Source organism: Lontra canadensis, unplaced genomic scaffold, assembly GCF_010015895.1.
Source record: "Lontra canadensis isolate GAN:19392208 unplaced genomic scaffold, GSC_riverotter_1.0 scaffold50, whole genome shotgun sequence".
Taxonomy (NCBI): Eukaryota; Metazoa; Chordata; class Mammalia; order Carnivora; family Mustelidae; genus Lontra; species Lontra canadensis.
Genome location: NW_022631044.1, coordinates 4,104,910 through 4,125,211, shown reverse-complemented (window position 1 = coordinate 4,125,211; position 20,302 = coordinate 4,104,910). Strand labels below are relative to the sequence as shown.

The following is a 20,302-nucleotide window of genomic DNA, read 5'->3' as shown; positions in this document are numbered from 1 at the left end:
TCAACCACTTTCTGAAAGGTAGGACTGGCGGAGAAGTGAATCCAAAGCGACGGGAAGATAGACCGCGGGGGGAGGGGCCGGCTCCCGGCAAGCGGCGGAGCAACGGAGCACAAAATCAGGACTTTTAAAAGTCTGTTCCGCTGAGGGACATCGCTCCAGAGGCTTAACCGGGGTGAAGCGCACGCGGGGTCTGCGTGGCCTCAGGTCCCGCAGGGTCACAGAAGGATCGGGGGTGTCTTGAGTGTCGCAGAGCGTACAGGTATTAGAACGGGGAAGCCGGCTACAGAGACGGAGCCAAAGAGTGAGCTCTAAGCTCGGGTTTACCTTGAACCGCTCGCAGGCTCGGTCAGCTGGGAGCGCGGCCAGAGGCCAGGGTGACGGGAGCAATTGGGCGCTGTTCTCTGGGGGCGCACTGAGGAGTGGGGCCCCAGACTCTCGGCTCCTCCGGGCCGGAGACTGGGAGGCCGCCATCTTCATTCCCGCCCTCCGGAACTCTACGGAAAGCGCTCAGGGAACAAAAGCTCCCGAAAGCAAACCCAAGCGGATTACTCAGCCCGGCCCCTGGTAAGGGCGGTGCAATTCTGCCTGGGGCAAAGACACTTGAGAATCACTACAACAGGCCCCTCCCCCAGAAGATCAACAAGAAACGCCCAGGACCAAGTTCACCTACCAAGGAGTGCAGTTTCAATACCAAGGAGAGCAGCGGAATTCCAGAGGAGGAGAAAGCAAAGCACGGAACTCATGGCTTTCTCCCCATGATTCTTTAGCCTTGCAGTTAATTTAATTTTTTTTTCTTTTTCAATTTTTTTCTCTTCTTCTGCTAAATTTTTTTAATTTTTGCCCTTTTCTTTTTAAAGGTTTTTTTAACTAGTTTATCTAATATATATATATATATATGTTTTTTTCCGTTTTATATTTTTTCATTATTGGTTTTCTTTTTTTATTTGTTTCTTTTTTCTTTTTTCTTTTTTTATTTTTTTTTCTTTCTGAACCTCTTTATATCCCCTTCTCCACCCCCCCCCCTCACGATTTGGGATCTCTTCTGATTTGGCTAAAGCATATTTTCCTGGGGTTGTTGCCACCCTTTTAGTATTTTAGTTGTTCCTTCATATACTCTTATCTGGACAAAATGACAAGGCGGAAAAATTCACCACAAAAAAAAGAACAAGAGGCAATACCAAAGGCTAGGGACCTAATCAATACAGACATTGGTAATATGTCAGATCTAGAGTTCAGAATGACGATTCTCAAGGTTCTAGCCGGGCTCGAAAAAGGCACGGAAGATATTAGAGAAACCCTCTCGGGAGATATAAAAGCCCTTTCTGGAGAAATAAAAGAACTAAAATCTAATCAAGTTGAAATAAAAAAAGCTATTAATGAGGTGCAATCAAAAATGGAGGCTCTCACTGCTAGGATAAATGAGGCAGAAGAAAGAATTAGCGATATAGAAGACCAAATGACAGAGAATAAAGAAGCTGAGCAAAAGAGGGATGAACAGCTACTGGACCATGAGGGCAGAATTCGAGAGATAAGTGACACCATAAGACGAAACAACATTAGAATAATTGGGATTCCAGAAGAAGAAGAAAGAGAGAGGGGAGCAGAAGGTATATTGGAGAGAATTATTGGAGAGAATTTCCCCAATATGGCAAAGGGAACAAGCATCAAAATCCAGGAGGTTCAGAGAACCCCCCTCAAAATCAATAAGAATAGGTCCACACCCCGTCACCTAATAGTCAAATTTACAAGTCTTAGTGACAAAGAGAAAATCCTGAAAGCAGCCTGGGAAAAGAAGTCTGTAACATACAAAGGTAAAAATATTAGATTGGCAGCAGACTTATCCACAGAGACCTGGCAGGCCAGAAAGAGCTGGCATGATATATTCAGAGTACTAAACGAGAAAAACATGCAGCCAAGAATACTATATCCAGCTAGGCTATCATTGAAAATAGAAGGAGAGATTAAAAGCTTCCAGGACAAACAAAAACTGAAAGAATTTGCAAACACCAAACCAGCTCTACAGGAAATATTGAAAGGGGTCCTCTAAGCAAAGAGAGACCCTAAAACTAGTAGATCAGAAAGGAACAGAAACAATATACAGTAACAGTCACCTTACAGGCAATACAATGGCACTAAATTCATATCTCTCAATAGTTACCCTGAATGTTAATGGGCTAAATGCCCCAATCAAAAGACACAGGGTATCAGAATGGATAAAAAAACAAAACCCATCTATATGTTGCCTACGAGAAACTCATTTTAAACCCAAAGACACCTTCAGATTTAAAGTGAGGGGGTGGAAAAGAATTTACCATGCTAATGGACATCAGAAGAAAGCAGGAGTGGCAATCCGTATATCAGATCAATTAGATTTTAAGCCAAAGACTATAATAAGAGATGAGGAAGGACACTACATCATACTCAAAGGATCTGTCCAACAAGAAGATCTAACAATTGTAAATATCTATGCCCCTAACGTGGGAGCAGCCAACTATATAAACCAATTAATAACAAAATCAAAGAAACACATCAACAATAATACAATAATAGTAGGGGACTTTAACACTCCCCTCACTGAAATGGACAGATCATCCAAGCAAAAGATCAACAAGGAAATAAAGGCCTTAAATGACACACTGGACCAGATGGCCATCACAGATATATTCAGAACATTTCATCCCAAAGCAACAGAATACACATTCTTCTCTAGTGCCCATGGAACATTCTCCAGAATAGATCACATCCTCGGTCCTAAATCAGGTCTCAACCGGTATCAAAAGATTGGGATCATTCCCTGCATATTTTCAGACCACAATGCTCTGAAGCTACTCAATCACAAGAGGAAATTTGGAAAGAACCAAATACATGGAGACTAAACAGCATCCTTCTAAAGAATGAATGGGTCAACCAGGAAATTAAAGAAGAATTGAAAAAATTCATGGAAACAAATGATAATGAAAATACAACAGTTCAAAATCTGTGGGACACAACAAAGGCAGTCCTGAGAGGAAAATATATAGCAGTACAAGCCTTTCTCAAGAAACAAGAAAGGTCTCAGGTACACAACCTAACCCTACACCTAAAGGAGCTGGAGAAAGAACAAGAAAGAAACCCTAAACCCAGCAGGAAAAGAGAAATCATAAAGATCAGAGCAGAAATCAATGAAATAGAAACCAAAAAAACAATAGAACAAATCAATGAAACTAGGAGCTGGTTCTTCGAAAGAATTAATAAGATTGATAAACCCCTGGCCAGACTTATCAAAAAGAAAAGAGAAGGGACCCAAATAAATAAAATCATGAATGAAAGAGGAGAGATCACAACTAACACCAAAGAAATACAGACAATCATAAGAACTTATTATGAGCAACTCCATGCCAACAAATTTGACAATCTGGAAGAAATGGATGCATTCCTAGAGACATATAAACTACCACAACTGAACCAGGAAGAAATAGAAAGCCTGAACAGACCCATAACCAGTAAGGAGATTGAAACAGTCATCAAAAATCTCCAAACAAACAAAAGCCCAGGGCCAGACGGCTTCCCAGGGGAATTCTACCAAACATTTAAGGAAGAACTAATTCCTATTCTCCTGAAACTGTTCCAAAAAATAGATATGGAAGGAAAACTTCCAAACTCATTTTATGAGGCCAGCATCACCTTGATCCCAAAACCAGACAAGGATCCCATCAAAAAAGAGAACTACAGACCAATATCCTTGATGAACACAGATGCAAAAATTCTCACCAAAATACTAGCCAATAGGATTCAACAGTACATTAAAAGGATTATTCACCACGACCAAGTGGGATTTATTCCAGGGCTGCAAGGTTGGTTCAACATCCGCAAATCAATCAATGTGATACAACACATTAATAAAAGAAAGAACAAGAACCATATGATACTCTCCATAGATGCTGGAAAAGCATTTGACAAAGTACAGCATCCCTTCCTGATCAAAACTCTTCAAAGTGTAGGGCTAGAGGGCACATACCTCAATATTATCAAAGCCATCTATGAAAAACCCATCGCAAATATCATTCTCAATGGAGAAAAACTGAAAGGATTTCCGCTAAGGTCAGGAACACGGCAGGGATGTCTGTTATCACCACTGCTATTCAACATAGTACTAGAAGTCCTAGCCTCAGCAATCAGACAACAAAAAGAAATTTAAAGGCATCCAAATCGGCAAAGAAGAAGTCAAACTATCACTCTTCGCAGATGATATGATACTATATGTGGAAAAGCCAAAAGACTCCACTCCAAAACTGCTAGAACTGGTACAGGAATTCAGTAAAGTGTCAGGATATAAAATCAATGCACAGAAATCAGTTGCATTTCTCTACACCAACAACAAGACAGAAGAAAGAGAAATTAAGGAGTCAATCCCATTTACAATTGCACCCAAAACTATAAGATACCTAGGAATAAACCTAACCAAAGAGACTAAGAATCTATACTCAGAAAACTATAAACTACTCATGAAAGAAATTGAGGAAGACACAAAGAAATGGAAAAATGTTCCATGCTCCTGGATTGGAAGAATAAATATTGTGAAAATGTCTATGCTACCTAAAGCAATCTACACATTTAATGCAATTCCTATCAAAGTACCATCCATTTTTTTCAAAGAAATGGAACAAATAATCCTAAAATTTATATGGAACCAGAAAAGACCGCAAATAGCCAAAGGAATATTGAAAAAGAAAGCCAAACTTGGTGGCATCACAATTCCAGACTTCAAGCTCTACTACAAAGCTGTCATCATCAAGACAGCATGGTACTGGCACAAAAACAGACACATAGATCAATGGAACAGAATAGAGAGCCCAGAAATAGACCCTCAACTCTATGGTCAACTAATCTTCGACAAAGCAGGAAAGAATGTCCAATGGAAAAAAGACAGCCTCTTCAAGAAATGGTGTTGGGAAAATTGGACAGCCACATGCAGAAAAATGAAATTGGATCATTTCCTTATACCACACATGAAAATAGACTCAAAATGGATGAAGGACCTCAATGTGAGAAAGGAATCCATCAAAATCCTTGAGGAGAACACAGGCAGCAACCTCTTCGACCTCAGCCGCAGCAACATCTTCCTAGGAACATCGCCAAAGGCAAGGGAAGCAAGGGCAAAAATGAACTATTGGGATTTTATCAAGATCAAAAGCTTTTGCACAGCAAAGGAAACAGTGAACAAAACCAAAAGACAACTGACAGAATGGGAGAAGATATTTGCAAACGACATATCAGATAAAGGGCTAGTGTCCAGAATCTATAAAGAACTTAGCAAACTCAACACCCAAAGAACAAATAATCCAATCAAGAAATGGGCAGAAGACATGAACAGACATTTCTGCAAAGAAGACGTCCAGATGGCCAACAGACACATGAAAAAGTGCTCCATATCACTCGGCATCAGGGAAATACAAATCAAAACCACAATGAGATACCACCTCACACCAGTCAGAATGGCTAAAATTAACAAGTCAGGAAATGACAGATGCTGGTGAGGATGCGGAGAAAGGGGAACCCTCCTACACTGTTGGTGGGAATGCAAGCTGGTGCAACCACTCTGGAAAACAGCATGGAGGTTCCTCAAAATGTTGAAAATAGAACTACCCTATGACCCAGCAATTGCACTGCTGGGTATTTACCCTAAAGATACAAACGTAGTGATCCGAAGGGGCACGTGCACCCGAATGTTTAGAGCAGCAATGTCTACAATAGCCAAACTATGGAAAGAACCTAGATGTCCATCAACAGACGAATGGATAAAGAAGAAGTGGTATATATACACAATGGAATACTATGCAGCCATCAAAAGAAATGAAATCTTGCCATTTGCGACGACGTGGATGGAACTAGAGGGTATCATGCTTAGCGAAATAAGTCAATCGGAGAAAGACAACTATCATATGATCTCCCTGATATGAGGGAGAGGAGATGCAACATGGGGGTTAAGGTTATAGGAGAAAAGTAAATGAAGCAAGATGGGATTGGGAGGGAGATAAACCATAAGTGACTCTTAATCTCACAAAACAAACTGAGGGTTGCTGGGGGGAGGGGGGTTGGGGGGGTGGGGTTATTATGGACACTGGGGAGGGTATGTGCTATGGTGAGTGCTGTGAAGTGTGTAAACCTGGCGATTCACAGACCTGTACCCCTGGGGAAAAAATATATGTTTATAAAAAATAAAATTAAAAAAACAAAAACAACAACAACAAAAAACAACAACGGCAACATCATTTGGGTGGCATCAGTAACAGAGGTCCTCTTTGTTCTTGGTAAGGACAATTTACGGATCACAGGGAATCGTCCTACCGCACAAGGACATCGGCCCAGAGAAACCTCCTTGGCTTTGTCTCATAAACAGAGACCTTCTGACAAAGGTGGGCACTCAAGTTGTGACTCCCTTGGAGTCTACTCAGATGCTCAGATAAGGGAGAATCCAGAAAACTGAACTCTGCTTCTCTGCCACCCATTTCTCTGATGCTGATTCTTGAGGCAGCTAGTGTGTTGTTCTTCCATTCCCTCTGGGATCCTTACGAATCCTTGCAGAACAGCAGCTACAACCAAAATGGTGATGAGGATGTTGGTAACAACCACAATGGGGAGAGAAAGGGAGAGATGTGATGGCCAGTGGGTCTCTCCAACAAATCTGATCACTGCCGGGAAGGTGTGACTGCTTTTTTTTATGCAGAGCATCGCTTAAAAATTCCGGAGATCCAGGCAGGGGGTAGGGGAACGTGACACTTCAGTTGGAACAGAAGCACAGAGGAAAAAGACAGCTGGAAATTTGGGATGATATTTAACACAGTGTGTGTGGGCTTTCCCTAAGGAAGGATTTAAAGGAAACAAAACAAGGTAGAATGTAAGTCAAAATTGGAGGCTTGAGTGTTAGCCGAATTCAGTCCTTGTAGAAATGCAGATTCCCTGTGGCTACATCTTTGGATAGTCCAAGAAGCAGAATTTAGGTTCTGGAAAACCAAACCAGCCAATAAGAACACAAAAAGATGCTCAACACCATTAGCTATCCGAGAAATGCAAATCAAACCCACAATGAGATGCCACTTGATACCCTCTAGAATGGCTAACATGAGAAGGACAGATGATAACAAGAGTTGGGGAGGATGTGGAAGAAATGGAACCCTCATTACTGAAGGGAATGTAAACTGGTGTAACCACTTTGGAAAATGTTCCAGCAGTTTCTCAAAGGTTTAAAAGGGAGTCACCATATGACCCAGCAATGCCCGTCTAGGTACATATCCAAGAGAAACAAAAGTATACACTCAAAAAAAAACTTGTACACGAATGTTTAAAACAGCATTATTCATAACAGCCAAAAAGTGGAAACAGTCCAAGTGTCCATCAACTAGTGAGTACAGTGTGCTACATGTATACAATGGAATATTATTTAACCATCAAAAGAAATAAATTTCTGACACCTGCTATAATATGGATGAACCTTGAAAACATTATGTGAAGAGAAAGAAGGTTAAGTGCCACATATTACAGGATTCCATTTATATGAAATGTCTAGAATAGGCAAATATATAGAGACAGAAAGTAGACGAGGGTTTGCCCAGGACTGAGCTGTGGGGGAATGGGAAGGGGCTGCTCATGAGTATGGGGTTTCTTGGTGGTGGTGGTGGGGGTTAAGTGATAAAAAGTTTCTAAAATTGATTGTGGTCATGGTTGCACAACTCTGTGAATATGCTAAAAATTATTGAATTGTACACTGCAGATGTGTGAACTGTATGTTATGTAAATCATATTTCAATAAAGCTATGAAAAAACAAAACCAGTGAGGTGAGGTGCAAACATGAGAAATTAACTCAAAATGCAGAGGGTTAGTGATCCAGGTGACAAAATGAAAGATGAGGAGGCAACAAAGTGGATGGCTGGCATGCAGATTACCTAGAGGTTCTGAAGGAGATGCTGAAGCCAGGAGCCTGAAAGTCACAAATAAAGGTTTAAGACTTCCTGGCCCCCCCATCTGTTGATTCCTTGCAGAATCATTCAGACACACAGATACCTAGATGTATCTGACCCCTACAAATGGCCCATAAGCACATTCAAAAATAACTTGAGTCGCACTTAGAGTTGTTTGCTTGAATAGTTGGCAGTGGTTTGGTTTGGTTAGTTTACAAAATAAAAACGCCAGCTCTTAGTGAGGCCAGGCGGGAGCTCGCCCCTCGTGGATTCAAGTAGAACCTTCTGGAGAACAGTTTAGACATATCAAGTCTGAACATTTCTCATCCGCTTTCCCAGCATTTCCACCTCCAAGAATCCACTAGGAGTGGAGGGGTTCTGGAGAGGGAATGGATTTCCCCAGACATTTAGCTGAAAGAATATTATGAAAATTTGTACACATCTCACACACTCAGTGATACAAAGATTTGTTGAATAAATTTTGCTATCTCTATGTAACTGTAGACTATGAGGCCATGAATGATGTTTTGGGAAAACACTTAATAAGGTAACTATTTATGTGTTTTGCCTTATTTCGTTTTTGTCACGGGAGCATAACAGCTTATAAAATAGCATACATACTAATTTTTAAATTTAAAATACATACACACACATTATATATACACATAAATAGAAAAAGAGTGATGGAGATCGAGATGGGAAAATTCCCCTTACACATTAAATGGTTAACAGTGATTTTTGAGTTCTTTTTTAAAAAAAAAAAATTATTTATTTGTCAGAGAGAGAGAGGGAGAGCGAGCACATTCAGGGGGAGAGGCAGGCAGAGGGAGAAGCAGTCTCCCCACTGAGCAGGGAGCCAGACAGGGCTCCATCTCAGGACCCTGGGACCACGACATGAGCCGTAGGCAGACGCTTAACCGACTGAGCCACCCAGGGGTCCTGATGTTTATGTTCTTTATGCTTATTGAAATCTTCTCTGAAGATCATGCTTGGACGACTGTAATGGTAAAAGTAACAATAAAAAGGATGTTTAAAAAAGCTCTCCAAAGACCGTCACCTCAGAGTGGAGTCCAATCCCTCAGGCTGCACATCAGGCCTGGGTCCAGCAAGCCCGACCCAGTCCGCCCGGCTCCCCCTCAGCCTTGTTCTGGTGCACCATTCCCAAAATTCCCTGAGAAGGGGTCTGTGTTCTAGCAGCCATCTGCTGTTTCATCTGCCTGGACGTCCTCCTCCCTGGACGTCCTCCTCCCGCTCCCCCGCCTTCCTTCACACCTGGCTGCTCTCCCCTGAGTCACCTCTCCTGGGAAGCCATCCCTGGCTACTCAAGCCGAGCCCACCATTTCTTGCTGTCACCCTACCCTGTGTGTGCACTCTTTTTAATAGCTCAAACAGCACTGCCGTTATGTTTATACTTCTCTCTTTCACTGAGTCATTTGGGGATTAGGCTAGGATCTTAATCATCCTTGTTTACTCAGAGTCCAGCCCAGTCCTAGATAAATGTTTATGGAGTGAATGAGTGAACGAACGAATGAATTTCACTGCTGAGCTTTAGGTTCAGGACAGCTGTGCTCCAGGGTTTCACAGGTGCCCCCAACTGAACCCACTGGCTTCTCCCTCTGGCAACTGACTCCTCGCTAGTCTCTCGTCCTTAGCAACCTCGTCAGCAACCCTCACTCTTTTGGTGCAGTATCTGACCTTGTGATGGGAGCCCATCCACCTCTAGGGACTGGAGCCAGGACCATGCACATCTCTTTTCTTCCTACAGAAATTCTCTTGGACAGTCAATCCCACCGCCAGAATGGCTCACCTCGTTTTCCCTTCTTTACCTGCACACTGCCACTGACCTTTCCCTCTCCCTGGCTCTCACCTGGCCATCTGCCATAGCCCCTCATCTGGACCCCAATAATAATGTCTACATGGCTTCTCTTTCCTCTAGGGTAAAGTCACTACTCTTACAGAAGCTTACCAGGGGTCCATCCCCAATCCAACCATCTCTCCATCTCTCCTCCCTCCTACCCCTTTCACCCTTTCCCAGAGCAACCTGATGAGTTCTTTCCTTCCTCTGTACCTCTTGCATGCCCTTTGTTTGTCTGGAAGCATTTCCCAACCCTCCTGCCTCCCTAAGTCCTTCATCAAGCCTTAATGTAAAAGACATTTCCCCCAGGAAAACTTCCTTTACTCCCCAGGTCCCTGGGAGGCACCTCAGATATAAACTCCCATAACTCCCAACATAACTCTTCTCTCTCAACAAACCACTGAGAGCAGAAACATGAAAGCAGAAACAAAATTCATGGACATTCCTCCAAAGTCTAGCAAAAATGAAGTCCTTACTCAAGAAATGGTTAATACTCAGTAAGCAAATAGATGAATGGATTTTTGCTTTTGTTTTTGCTACTGCAAATGCTGATTTAAACTTTGGGGCTAGACAGGACATCCAGTTCTTCATTCCCTGAAGGTCAGGAAGAAGGGGAGAGGCCCAGCACAGACAGGGGCTCTCTAACCCTGTCCAGCAGCTGGCTGGAGGGAAGGCTCCTCAGAGGGAAGGCTGCTGGGTTGGGCCTTTCCAGGGGTGCTTTTCATCTGATTGCCTTTCCAAGCATTCATACCCAACTTCCCCATCAGTCATGAGTTTTTCCAAGACTTACAGGAACCTACCCTAAAGAGCAAAGGAAGTTCTTTGTATGTTTCTAAGTGCTACCTTCAAAATATTTTCAGAGTTCCTGAGTTAAAAGTCCCAGTACTAGAACCTTGGATCATGTCAACTTCCCTATGGAGATGCTTCTGGGCTGGGGCTCAGGATGGTTATCCGCTGCTCCTCCCTTCCAAGCAAAGATAGAAAAAAAGAGCAGTGGTGTTTGGCCAAAATGCAGAGTTGGGGCTCCAAAATCTCTGGTAGGCTGAGTCAGCTTCAAAGCACCTCAGTATCCCTGGGGAAGTTGGGTTAGTGTGGGTTGGGTTGGGTTAGTGTGATGGATTGGAGATTTGATCAGCAAATAATCATTCTGTTCTCCCCTCCCCCACCACCTCAGGGCTGTGTGTACTTCCTATATCCCTGCCTTTGAACTTGGCCATGTGATGTGTGTTGGCTCCTGGAATATGAGCAGACATGATGCAAGCAGAGTCTTGAAGAATGTGTATGTGGTTCTTCCTTCTTACGTTCCTTTCGTTCGCAATGAGAATATACCGCAGGTCACTATTTGTTCACAATGAGAATATACCTCAGGTCACCACTGCTCCTTCAGCTTGGTCCCCTGAATATAAGTTTTAGACATGATTGGTTTGAGATGGTTGTGTGATATCTAAGCAAAGATGTGTACGATTTGGGGTTTGGGGTGGTCTGGGCTAAAGATCTACACTGGTCCTATCAGCAGATGCATAGCAATCAAAGCCTTGAGATAGGTGAGTTCACCCAAGTGTGGGTACCAGTGGAAAAGAAATCCACTGTGTGAGTCTTGGTTTCCTCCAATATTCAGCAGTCAGAGAGATGAGAAGGAACCAGCAAGGAACCAGAGAAGGAGCAGCTGGAAAGGCAGGCAGACGACCAGGACAGTGAGACACTGTGGGAGCCAAGCAGAGAGAGACCTCAGAGTTGGAGAGCGTGATCAGCGTGTCCAAAGCTGCCAGTAGGGCACTGGGCTGACATGTAGCCCAGTCTATCACTGGTCCATCACTGACAGTGATTTAGTGACAGGGATGCTGTCGATGTCCTGATAAAAACGTATTCCGTAAAGTCCTGAGGGCAAAAACATCAACAGAAAGGTTTCAGGAGGGAATAATAGGACAAGCATTTGCAAATGTAGACAATCCTTACCAAAGCATTACTCCAAAATGAAGAAAAGAAATAGGGCTGTAGCAGGAGGAGGAAGTAGAATGTAGAGTTTCTGTTTTTTTTTTTTTTTTAAACAAGCTTGAATGCTGATGGGAATGATCCTAGAGAGAGAGAGAGAGAAGGAATTAATTCAGATGGAGGAATGATAGGGGAGCCTGGGGGGTTAAGTTTGTCTGACTCTTGGTTTCGGCTGAGGTATGATCCCAGGGTGGTGAGATCGAGCCCTATGTCAGGCTCTGTGCTCAGCGTAGTGTCTGCTTGGGATTCTCTCTCTCTCCCTCTGGTCCTCTCCCTGCTCATGCTCTCTAAATAAATAAATAAATAAATAAATAAATAGATAGATAAATATTTTTAAAAAATAATAAAAAAAAGATGGAGTGATAATATGGTTCATCGACTGTAACTGGGAGGAGGCTGAGTGTAAAGACTTACATGTAGGACTTAGACACAGTTAGTAGGATACAGACATTCTCTTTTAGTTGTACCAACTTTTCTCAATAAACAGGAAGTAAGGTCGTCAACAGAGAATGAGCATATGTGAGATGATGAAGAAAGTATGACCAAGTCATCCAAGAGGGTTGAAGACTGAATGGACCAAGGATGTGTAGTTTGCATGCTGGCTAACAGTGACTCCTGTGAGCACTTTTACCTACTAATAAAGCCTCACAACACACATATGAAGTAGGGCCTATTTTTGCCTCATTAACCCATAAAGAAATTGAAACACAGAGTGGTCAAGAAACTTGTCTGAAGTCACACAGCAAAAAAGTGATGGAACCAGGATTTAAACACACAGGCAGTCTGGCTCTGGACTCAAATACTTAATCACTAGATTAGGCTGAGCCAGTTAAACATATGAAAGCCTGTCACAGAGCTGAAGTAAATGAGATAAAGTTTGAATTAGCATCAGTGGTATAACCACCGTGTGCTAAGCTCTGTACAAGATGCCTCATGACTCTGTGAAGTCATGGTTTTTATCGACCTCATTTTACTGCCTGAGAACATTGGGGCCCAGAGAGATTTAGTTGTTTGTGAAAAGCTGCAGAGCTAAGAAGTGGAAGATCTGCGTTCTGAACCCAGGTGAGTGTGATTCTTAAACCCACACCCTGTACGCAATGCCAAAGACCCACTTGAGTGGGTCTACCCAGATAAAACCAGCTTAGTAGCTAAGTACCTCAGAGCCCTCCCCACATGAGGCTTTATCCCAAGCAGGAGGAGAACTTACTCTCTGGTCCTAACAGCAGGGAGAATTTAAAATAAGAAAACTTTGTGGGGTGGGAGAACGCAGGTTGTCTCACTGACCATTTTTGGACGCTTGATCCACTCAGTTGGGAGGAAGGCTTAGAGGTACAGGGTGGGACACTTGAAATTTTGTATTTCTTTTTCTTTTGATCAAAGCTATAGCCTTAGATCCCAAGAACACTCATTCTACTTATACGAGCATTTCCAAAAACCGTTTTCTCAAGAAAGAGTGCTCATAATGCATCATCTACACCGACCAGCCACCCACTTCCTCAAATACAAGGAAGCAGACAGTTAAAAAAAAAAAAAAAGCTGAGAGACGGCAGTTGTTGATCACGACCTCCCCTCCGTGAGGCCTGAGATTCTTTCGAACTGGAGCTCTGCTTCTCATGACGCAGAGTGAAGTATCAACTGGGATATTTCTGGTAAAACCGAAAGCAAGAAAAAGCAAGGTGCACACTTCAGGAAGCACCAGCCCCTGTGGGACTGTTGGAGGCCTTGGGGGGACTCGGGGGCCATTCCCAAAGTGACAAACAGATGGATGGACCTTTCTTCTGAAAGAAAGGAGGACTCCTGCTGGCAAATCAACTCCAAACCCAGGATTGCTTGTGAAGAACTCACAAAGGGGAACACACACACAAAACCTAGAGGGAAACATCGAGAAAGTGAGAAGGGCGGAAATCGTGACAGACCTGTTGCTTCAGCAGCTACTCACCCGAAGAGGGAGCAAAATGTCCCTGAAGTTACCAAGAAACTGGGAGTTCAACCTGAAAGTGGAGGCTGGGAAAATAGGTACGGTCAATGTCTTTTTGCTGACCTTGGGTTCTTATACTTGAACACCCGCATTTGCATGTTGGTCTAGAGGGAGCTTAATCTACTCAAAAATGGATCTCTCAGCGAATCTGAGTTTGGGGGAAATTTGCATTCAAATTGATATGTTGGCTCAAAGTTCCCAAACCGGGAGAGAGGGGTTCTTTTCTGTTTGGAGCTGGTGTTGGAATAGAGCTTATTTGGGGTGTGATGGGCTGAGGCCACAATGGGGCACTTCGGATGGGCTAAGTCTGCAGATCACACACGAAACTGAGAGTTTTTCTCTTATTTTTCACGAAAGGATAATTTCCCTCCTGTTTGGACACTTGTCCATATTTTGAGTGGTCTTTCCTAGGATCACAGAGAGCAGAGTCTTTCTGAAGTGCTTGATTGGTGAAGAAATTCAAAGGGTCCTGTTTGTGAGGCAAAAAGTAAACAATGAAGACCAGATAGGAACCTAGAGACAGTTGAAGGTGTAATAGAGACACTTAGTTGAAGGGACAGAATGGGAGGAAATTCTTAGCGAAGCTGAAAAGAGAAATGCGTTGTAGATTAATTAAAAGATGATAGCATGTTGTCTGAGATGTTCTGGCCTTTAATCTTTGCTTCTTATTAATGATCATAGTGACACATCGATTTTAATCTGTTAAATAACTGTTATCACGAGTTTCTTTATATGGGTTTCTTCTATTATGTAATCGATCACAGTAATTTGGGGGAGAGAAGTTGGGCTGAAAGTGGTTTCCCTGTGTTTTACAATCACACCTGCACAGTGAGCTAACTTCCTGGACATTATATAAGTTGGGGCGGGGGGAGGGTTTCTCATGGCTTGGAAAAGTTTTGCTTTGAACGAGGTTTAGATGAGGTCTTTTACTGGTGGTTAATATGTTCCTAAAATAAGTGGTCCACTGAAAAGCCACATAACAGAGGGTAAATGATGTAGATCTGAGAAGAGATTTGAAAAACAATCGAGAGTAATCAGAGAAGCCATTAATCTTGGTATCCAGGGAGGATTCATGGTCCCTAATCAAGCTAGGAATCATTGCATGCTGAGGCTGGTTCCGAGAATAGGTAGTGTGCATAACTCTTACATAAGCAAGAGATTTTTCTCCTAATTACTGTTGATACCAGTGTAGTTGGCAAATGCTCATTTTATTATATGTCATAAAAATTAGTTTTTAGAAGTAAAACTTCTATGGTTTTGTTCCTTTTTAAGTGTCTGGCTTCTCTCTACCTGGGGTCATTATAATCTTTCACCATCGGTGTTTGAACAGGTCTTACTCTCCTGCTTAAAAATAAAAAACGTGAGATTAATGATTAAATGATTAATAGATTAAATGGTTACATGATTTTCTTCCCCTCAGCTATATAGGAAATGACCACATTAGAGCTCAGTTCTGCACGTTCTCAGACCTGGGATTAGGTTGGGTAAATTTCATGATTTTACCAATGTTTATTAAATCATGGTCCCATGGATAGCCTCTATGAGAGTCGCCTCAAGCACTTGCTAAAAATGCAGGTTTCTGGGCATGATCCTGACTTGTGAAATCAGAATATCTGGAGGGGGGCTCATGCACTTGCAAATTCGCAAGCACCCCTTGCTCCATCCCATCTGATGAAGGAATTTTGCTGTAGGATGTATGGTCTACATAAGTAGACTTGAAGAACTACCATTCAGCCAGCATAGAACACAATGTCTGGTCCTGGTGGGCACACAATAAATATTTGTTGACTAAATGAATGATGGACTATAAGCTGATGATATTATTTAGTAGTATTTAATGAAAAAAATAATAACTACGTCATGAAATATAAAGAAGCCCTTCTCACTATCCATGTCATTTACAAGTTTGTCACCCCCCCAAGAGATTGGACTACAGCCAGAATATCCTTCATGAGTGTCACGCTGATGAGAATTCAGATCACAAGCTGAGTTCTCCTAGGAGAGAGAGTCACTGACTCAGCCACAGGACCCCTGGTCCCCTCTCCAGCATCCGGTGTCCAGGTTGACTGTAAGAACTGGCTTAATGGTCTATCAGAGAATCCCACAGCTGTTAAGAAGGTGTGTGGAATGGGGAGTCATGTCAGGGAAGTCAATGGCCATTCTGTATAGTGAGGAGTGGTAGGTCAGGGTTTCTCAACCTGCACACTATGGATATTTGGGGGCAGGATGAGTCTTAGTGATGGGGGCCTCTCCCGTGCTTTAGAGGATGTTAGCAGCATCCTTGGCCTCTACCCATTCGATGACGGCAGCACTCTCCTACTCCCACCAGCTATGACAACCAGAAACGTCTCCAGACATTACCAGATGTCTGGGGAGAGACATCTGCCCTAGTTGAGAACCACTGGAGAAGAAGATCATCCCAAAGAGTGGAACCCAAGTATTACCTTACGATTCACTGCCTGGGTCAATTTTCAAGGGACCCTTCGTAAGCCGTAACTTCAGGGGGCTGAGCAGTGGCCTAGGGCGGATACCAGAACCAGCACTTGCTTATGGAAACAGCAAGGCTCTGACACATGATGTGACACAGGAGGGGATCCCAGCTATTTCTTTTTGCCAGCTGTGCTTCCAGTTTCCCCTAAACCCTGTGAGTGCGGAGTCGGCTGGAGTAAAAGTGAAAGTCTGTGAGAGTTGGGGAGAGGATCCCTCTCAGAGAGCTGACAGTAGGGTGTGGGGGTGTGTGGGGACTGGCTGGCAGGGCTGACCCAGAGACCACCAACATGGGCCCAACAGTGCTTGGAGGATGTGACCCAGGCCAGCCTACCTCTGCCTGGTGATCCTAGTGGACCACCCTGGAGGAAAGGGGAATGGAGAGCAAACAGATTTGACTTCAGGTGGAGCCCAGAGCACACATTTCTCTGATCCTTTATCATCTTCCGTTTAGTCCAACAATGAAAACCATGGAACCATTCCACTGGTTTCTTGCTCTGTGAGTGAAATCTTTCCCACCTATTCGTCCTTCTCACAGAATTGTAAGCTTCAGAGGGCAGGTTCCAAGGCTCAGCATCTTCTCTTGCACACAGTCCAGGGGTCTGGCACCCCCAGCGCCCAGCATGCAGAGGGCATTGACCATCCAGGGAAAGCCCCCTTTCTGCCCTGTGGGTTGAGAGCACTCAGTGGGAAGATTACCTGTCAATTTCCGGACTGCCTATATTGCCTTCTGTCTCAGGTCCATCTTATTTTGTGCTCGGTTCCCCCAAGTTAGAATGGGAAGCAGACCCTAGAGAGCATATGGGCTCTGAGATCCATAATGAAAGGTACTGTGGACAAGGTGTTTCAATTTTCTTCTCCCCTCTGAAATTTAATGTGAAATCAGAAACAATTGAGAAACAAAATTTCATTATTCTAGTCTCCCAAGTAGTAAAAGGTATAATGGCAATGGTGGGGCTTCTTTTCCCTACTTAATTTTTTCTTCTGTTTGATAAATCATTATTTGTCTGATATAGTTTGTCTAGTTTGGCCCTTTAGAAAGTCTGAATAGAGGGAATGAAAACGTTTTGTTCCTTAAGATTGTTGTAACTAAACCCAATTTATAAAACCTAAGGTTTTATGCAATGGAGGTCATTATTCCTGTTAAAAGAAATCTGATTTGAAAGTATAGTTTTTTTTTTAAAGATTTTATTTATTTATTTGACAGAAACACAGTGAGAGAGAGAACAAAGCAGGGGGAGTGGGAGAGGGAGAAGCAGGCTTCCCACTGAGGAGGGAGCCTGAAGAGGGGCTGGATCCCAGATCCCTGGGATGATGACGTGAGCTGATGGCAGACACTTAAGGACTGAGCCATCCAGGTGCCCCTGAAAGTATAGTTTTAGATAAATAGATGCATCAATAGATCCACAGATACACAGAGATAGAATTCATATATAAAGCAGTACTATGAATCGATAAAAAGGAGAAAAGAAAATACACAACACGAAGAGGAATTTTACAGAAGAGGAATGATAACACCAGTAAACATATGGAAATAGGCTTAATCACAATAATCAGGAAATGTAAGATAAAAGCACAACAAACATGTCACCCGGCAAATTGGCTAAAATGAAAGTCTGACAATACCAAGTGCTCTTGAGGACATGCAACAAAAGAAACTCTCCTATGCTGAAGACACAACCATTTTTGGAAAAGCAATTTAACATGGCTTAGTGAAATTGATGACACACCAGCCCTCCGAAGTGGCCATTTCATTGCGCAGAGACAGTCCTTTGGAAAAGGTCCCAAATGGGAATCAGAATAGAGGCAGGGACGTTCCCGAGTAGCATTGCTCATAATAAGAGGGGGCAGGAAGCAAGCCACAGTGACAGGTGGAAAAGGAAACTGCAGTATTTTTATTAAATGGAACACAGCTTAAGACCAGAAAGAAATTACAGTTACCTGTCCAAAAACGGAAACTTCGGCAGAAAAGGAGAGGCGCAGAAGAGCAGAATGGGAATCATGTATATTCAGGTTAAAAATCCTGTCTGTTCTTGGCCTCACTGTAAGGAACAGCAATATAAAACTCATATAAAACTCAGGTGATGGTTACTTCCAGAGGGAAAACAAGGGAAAATGCATCTGAGAAGCTTCAAAGGTGTAACTACAGTGGAAGGTACATGAGAGTTTATTTGATTATTGTAAGTAAAATGAACAAAGAAATGAACACATGCTTAAACCCTCAAAAATCTGGATGGATGTACAGTTTGTTAATAGTAGTTAACTAGTGAAGGATTTACACACATATGTATTATTATTATTATTATTATTTACTCCTTAATCCCCATCACCATTCCCTCCACACTCTTCCCTTCTGGTAACCATTAGTTTGTTCTCTATAGTGAAGAGTCTGTTTTTTGATTTGTATCTCTTTCTCTCTCTCTTATTTTTTTCCCTTCGCTCATTTGTTTTGTTTCTTAACTTCCACATATGAGTGAAATCATATGGTATTTGTCTTTCTCTGACAGAAGGCAATATAGGCAGTCTGGAAATTGACAGGTAATTTAGCATTATACTCTTTAGCTCCATCCATGTTGTTGCAAATGGTGAGGTTTCATTCTGTTTTATGGCTGAATAATATATTCTATTGTGTGTGTGTGTGTGTGTGTGTGTGTGTGTGTGTTCTTTATCTGTTCATCAATTGACAGACACTTGGGCTACTTCCATATCTTGGCTATAGTAAATAATACTGCTATAAACATAGGGGTGCATGCATCCCTTTGAATGAGTGTTCTTGTATTCTTTGGGTAAATACCCAGAAGTGTGATCACTGGATCATAGGGTAGTTCTATTTTTAGCTTTCTGAGGCATCTCCATACTGTTTTCCATAGTGGCTGTCCCAGTGTGCATTCCCACCAACAGTGCGAGAAGGCTCCCCTTTTTCCACATCCTCTCTAATACGTGTTGTTTCTTCTGTCATTGATGTTAGCCGTTCTGACAGGTGTGAGGCGATATCTCATTGCAGATTTGATATGCATTTCTCTGATGATGAGGGACAGTGAGCATCATTCATATGTCTGTTGGCCATTCTGTAGGTCTTCTTGGAGAAATGTCTGTTCATGTCTTCCCATTTTTAATTGGATTATATTTTTTGGATGTTGAGTTGTATCGGTTCTTTATATATTTTGGGCATTAGACCTTGTTTATTTATTTATTTATTTATTTATTTAAAAATTTTTATTTATTTGTTTGTCAGAGAGAGAGCACAAGCGGGTAGAGTGGCAGGGTAGGCAGAGGGAGAAGCAAAGCAGGCTCCCTGCTGAGCAAGGAGCCCAATGTGGGACTTGATCCCAGAACCCTGTGATCATGACCCGAGCCGAAGGCAGCCGCTTAACCAACTGAACCACCCAGGCGCCCCTAGCCCTTTTTTAGATATGTCATTTGTAAATATCTTCTCCCATTCCATGGGTTGCCTTTTAGTTTTGCTGATTGTTTCCTTCACTGTGCAGATTTTTATTTTGATGAAGTTCCAATAGTTTATTTTTGCTTTTGTTTCCTTTGCCTCAGGAGACATATCTAGAAAGAGGTTGCTAGGGCCGATGTCAAAGAGGTTACTGACTATGTTCTCCTCCAGGATTTTTATGATTTCAGGTCTCACAATTAGGTCTTTAACTCATTTTGAACTTGTTTTTGTGTAAGAAAGTGGTCCAGTTTCATTTTTTTGCACATGGCTTCCTGTTTTCTAAAACCATCTGTTGAAGAGACTATTTCCCGTTGGATATTCTTTCCTGCTTTGTCAAAGATTAATTGGCCATGTAACTGCAGGTTTATTTCTGGGTGTCCTAATCTGTTCCATTGATCTATATGTCTATTTTTCTGCCAGTCCCATGCTGGTTTGATTACTACAGCTTTGTAATATAACTTGAAGTCTGGAATTGTGATGCCTTTACTTTTCTTTTTTAAGATTGCTTTGGCTATTCAGGGACTTTTGTGGTTCCAAACAAATTTTACGATTCTTTGTTCTTGTTCTGTGAAAAATGCTGTTTGTATTTTTATAGGGATTGTATTATTAT

General features: G+C 42.4%; 1 protein-coding gene across 2 annotated transcripts in view; it reads left to right on the top strand.

The window, feature by feature from the left end:
- Positions 1 to 13,336: 13,336 nt before the first annotated feature.
- The window catches only part of ARHGAP25 (Rho GTPase activating protein 25), an 83,637-nt gene continuing 76,671 nt past the window's right edge, over positions 13,337 to 20,302 (top strand). The window contains exon 1 of one of the 2 annotated variants that reach the window (XM_032873747.1): positions 13,337 to 13,801. In XM_032873747.1, the coding sequence (XP_032729638.1) occupies positions 13,741 to 13,801 (61 nt within the window). In that variant the 5' untranslated portion in view covers positions 13,337 to 13,740. The remainder of the gene's footprint in view (positions 13,802 to 20,302) is intronic. The other variant, XM_032873746.1, reaches the window with a different exon arrangement.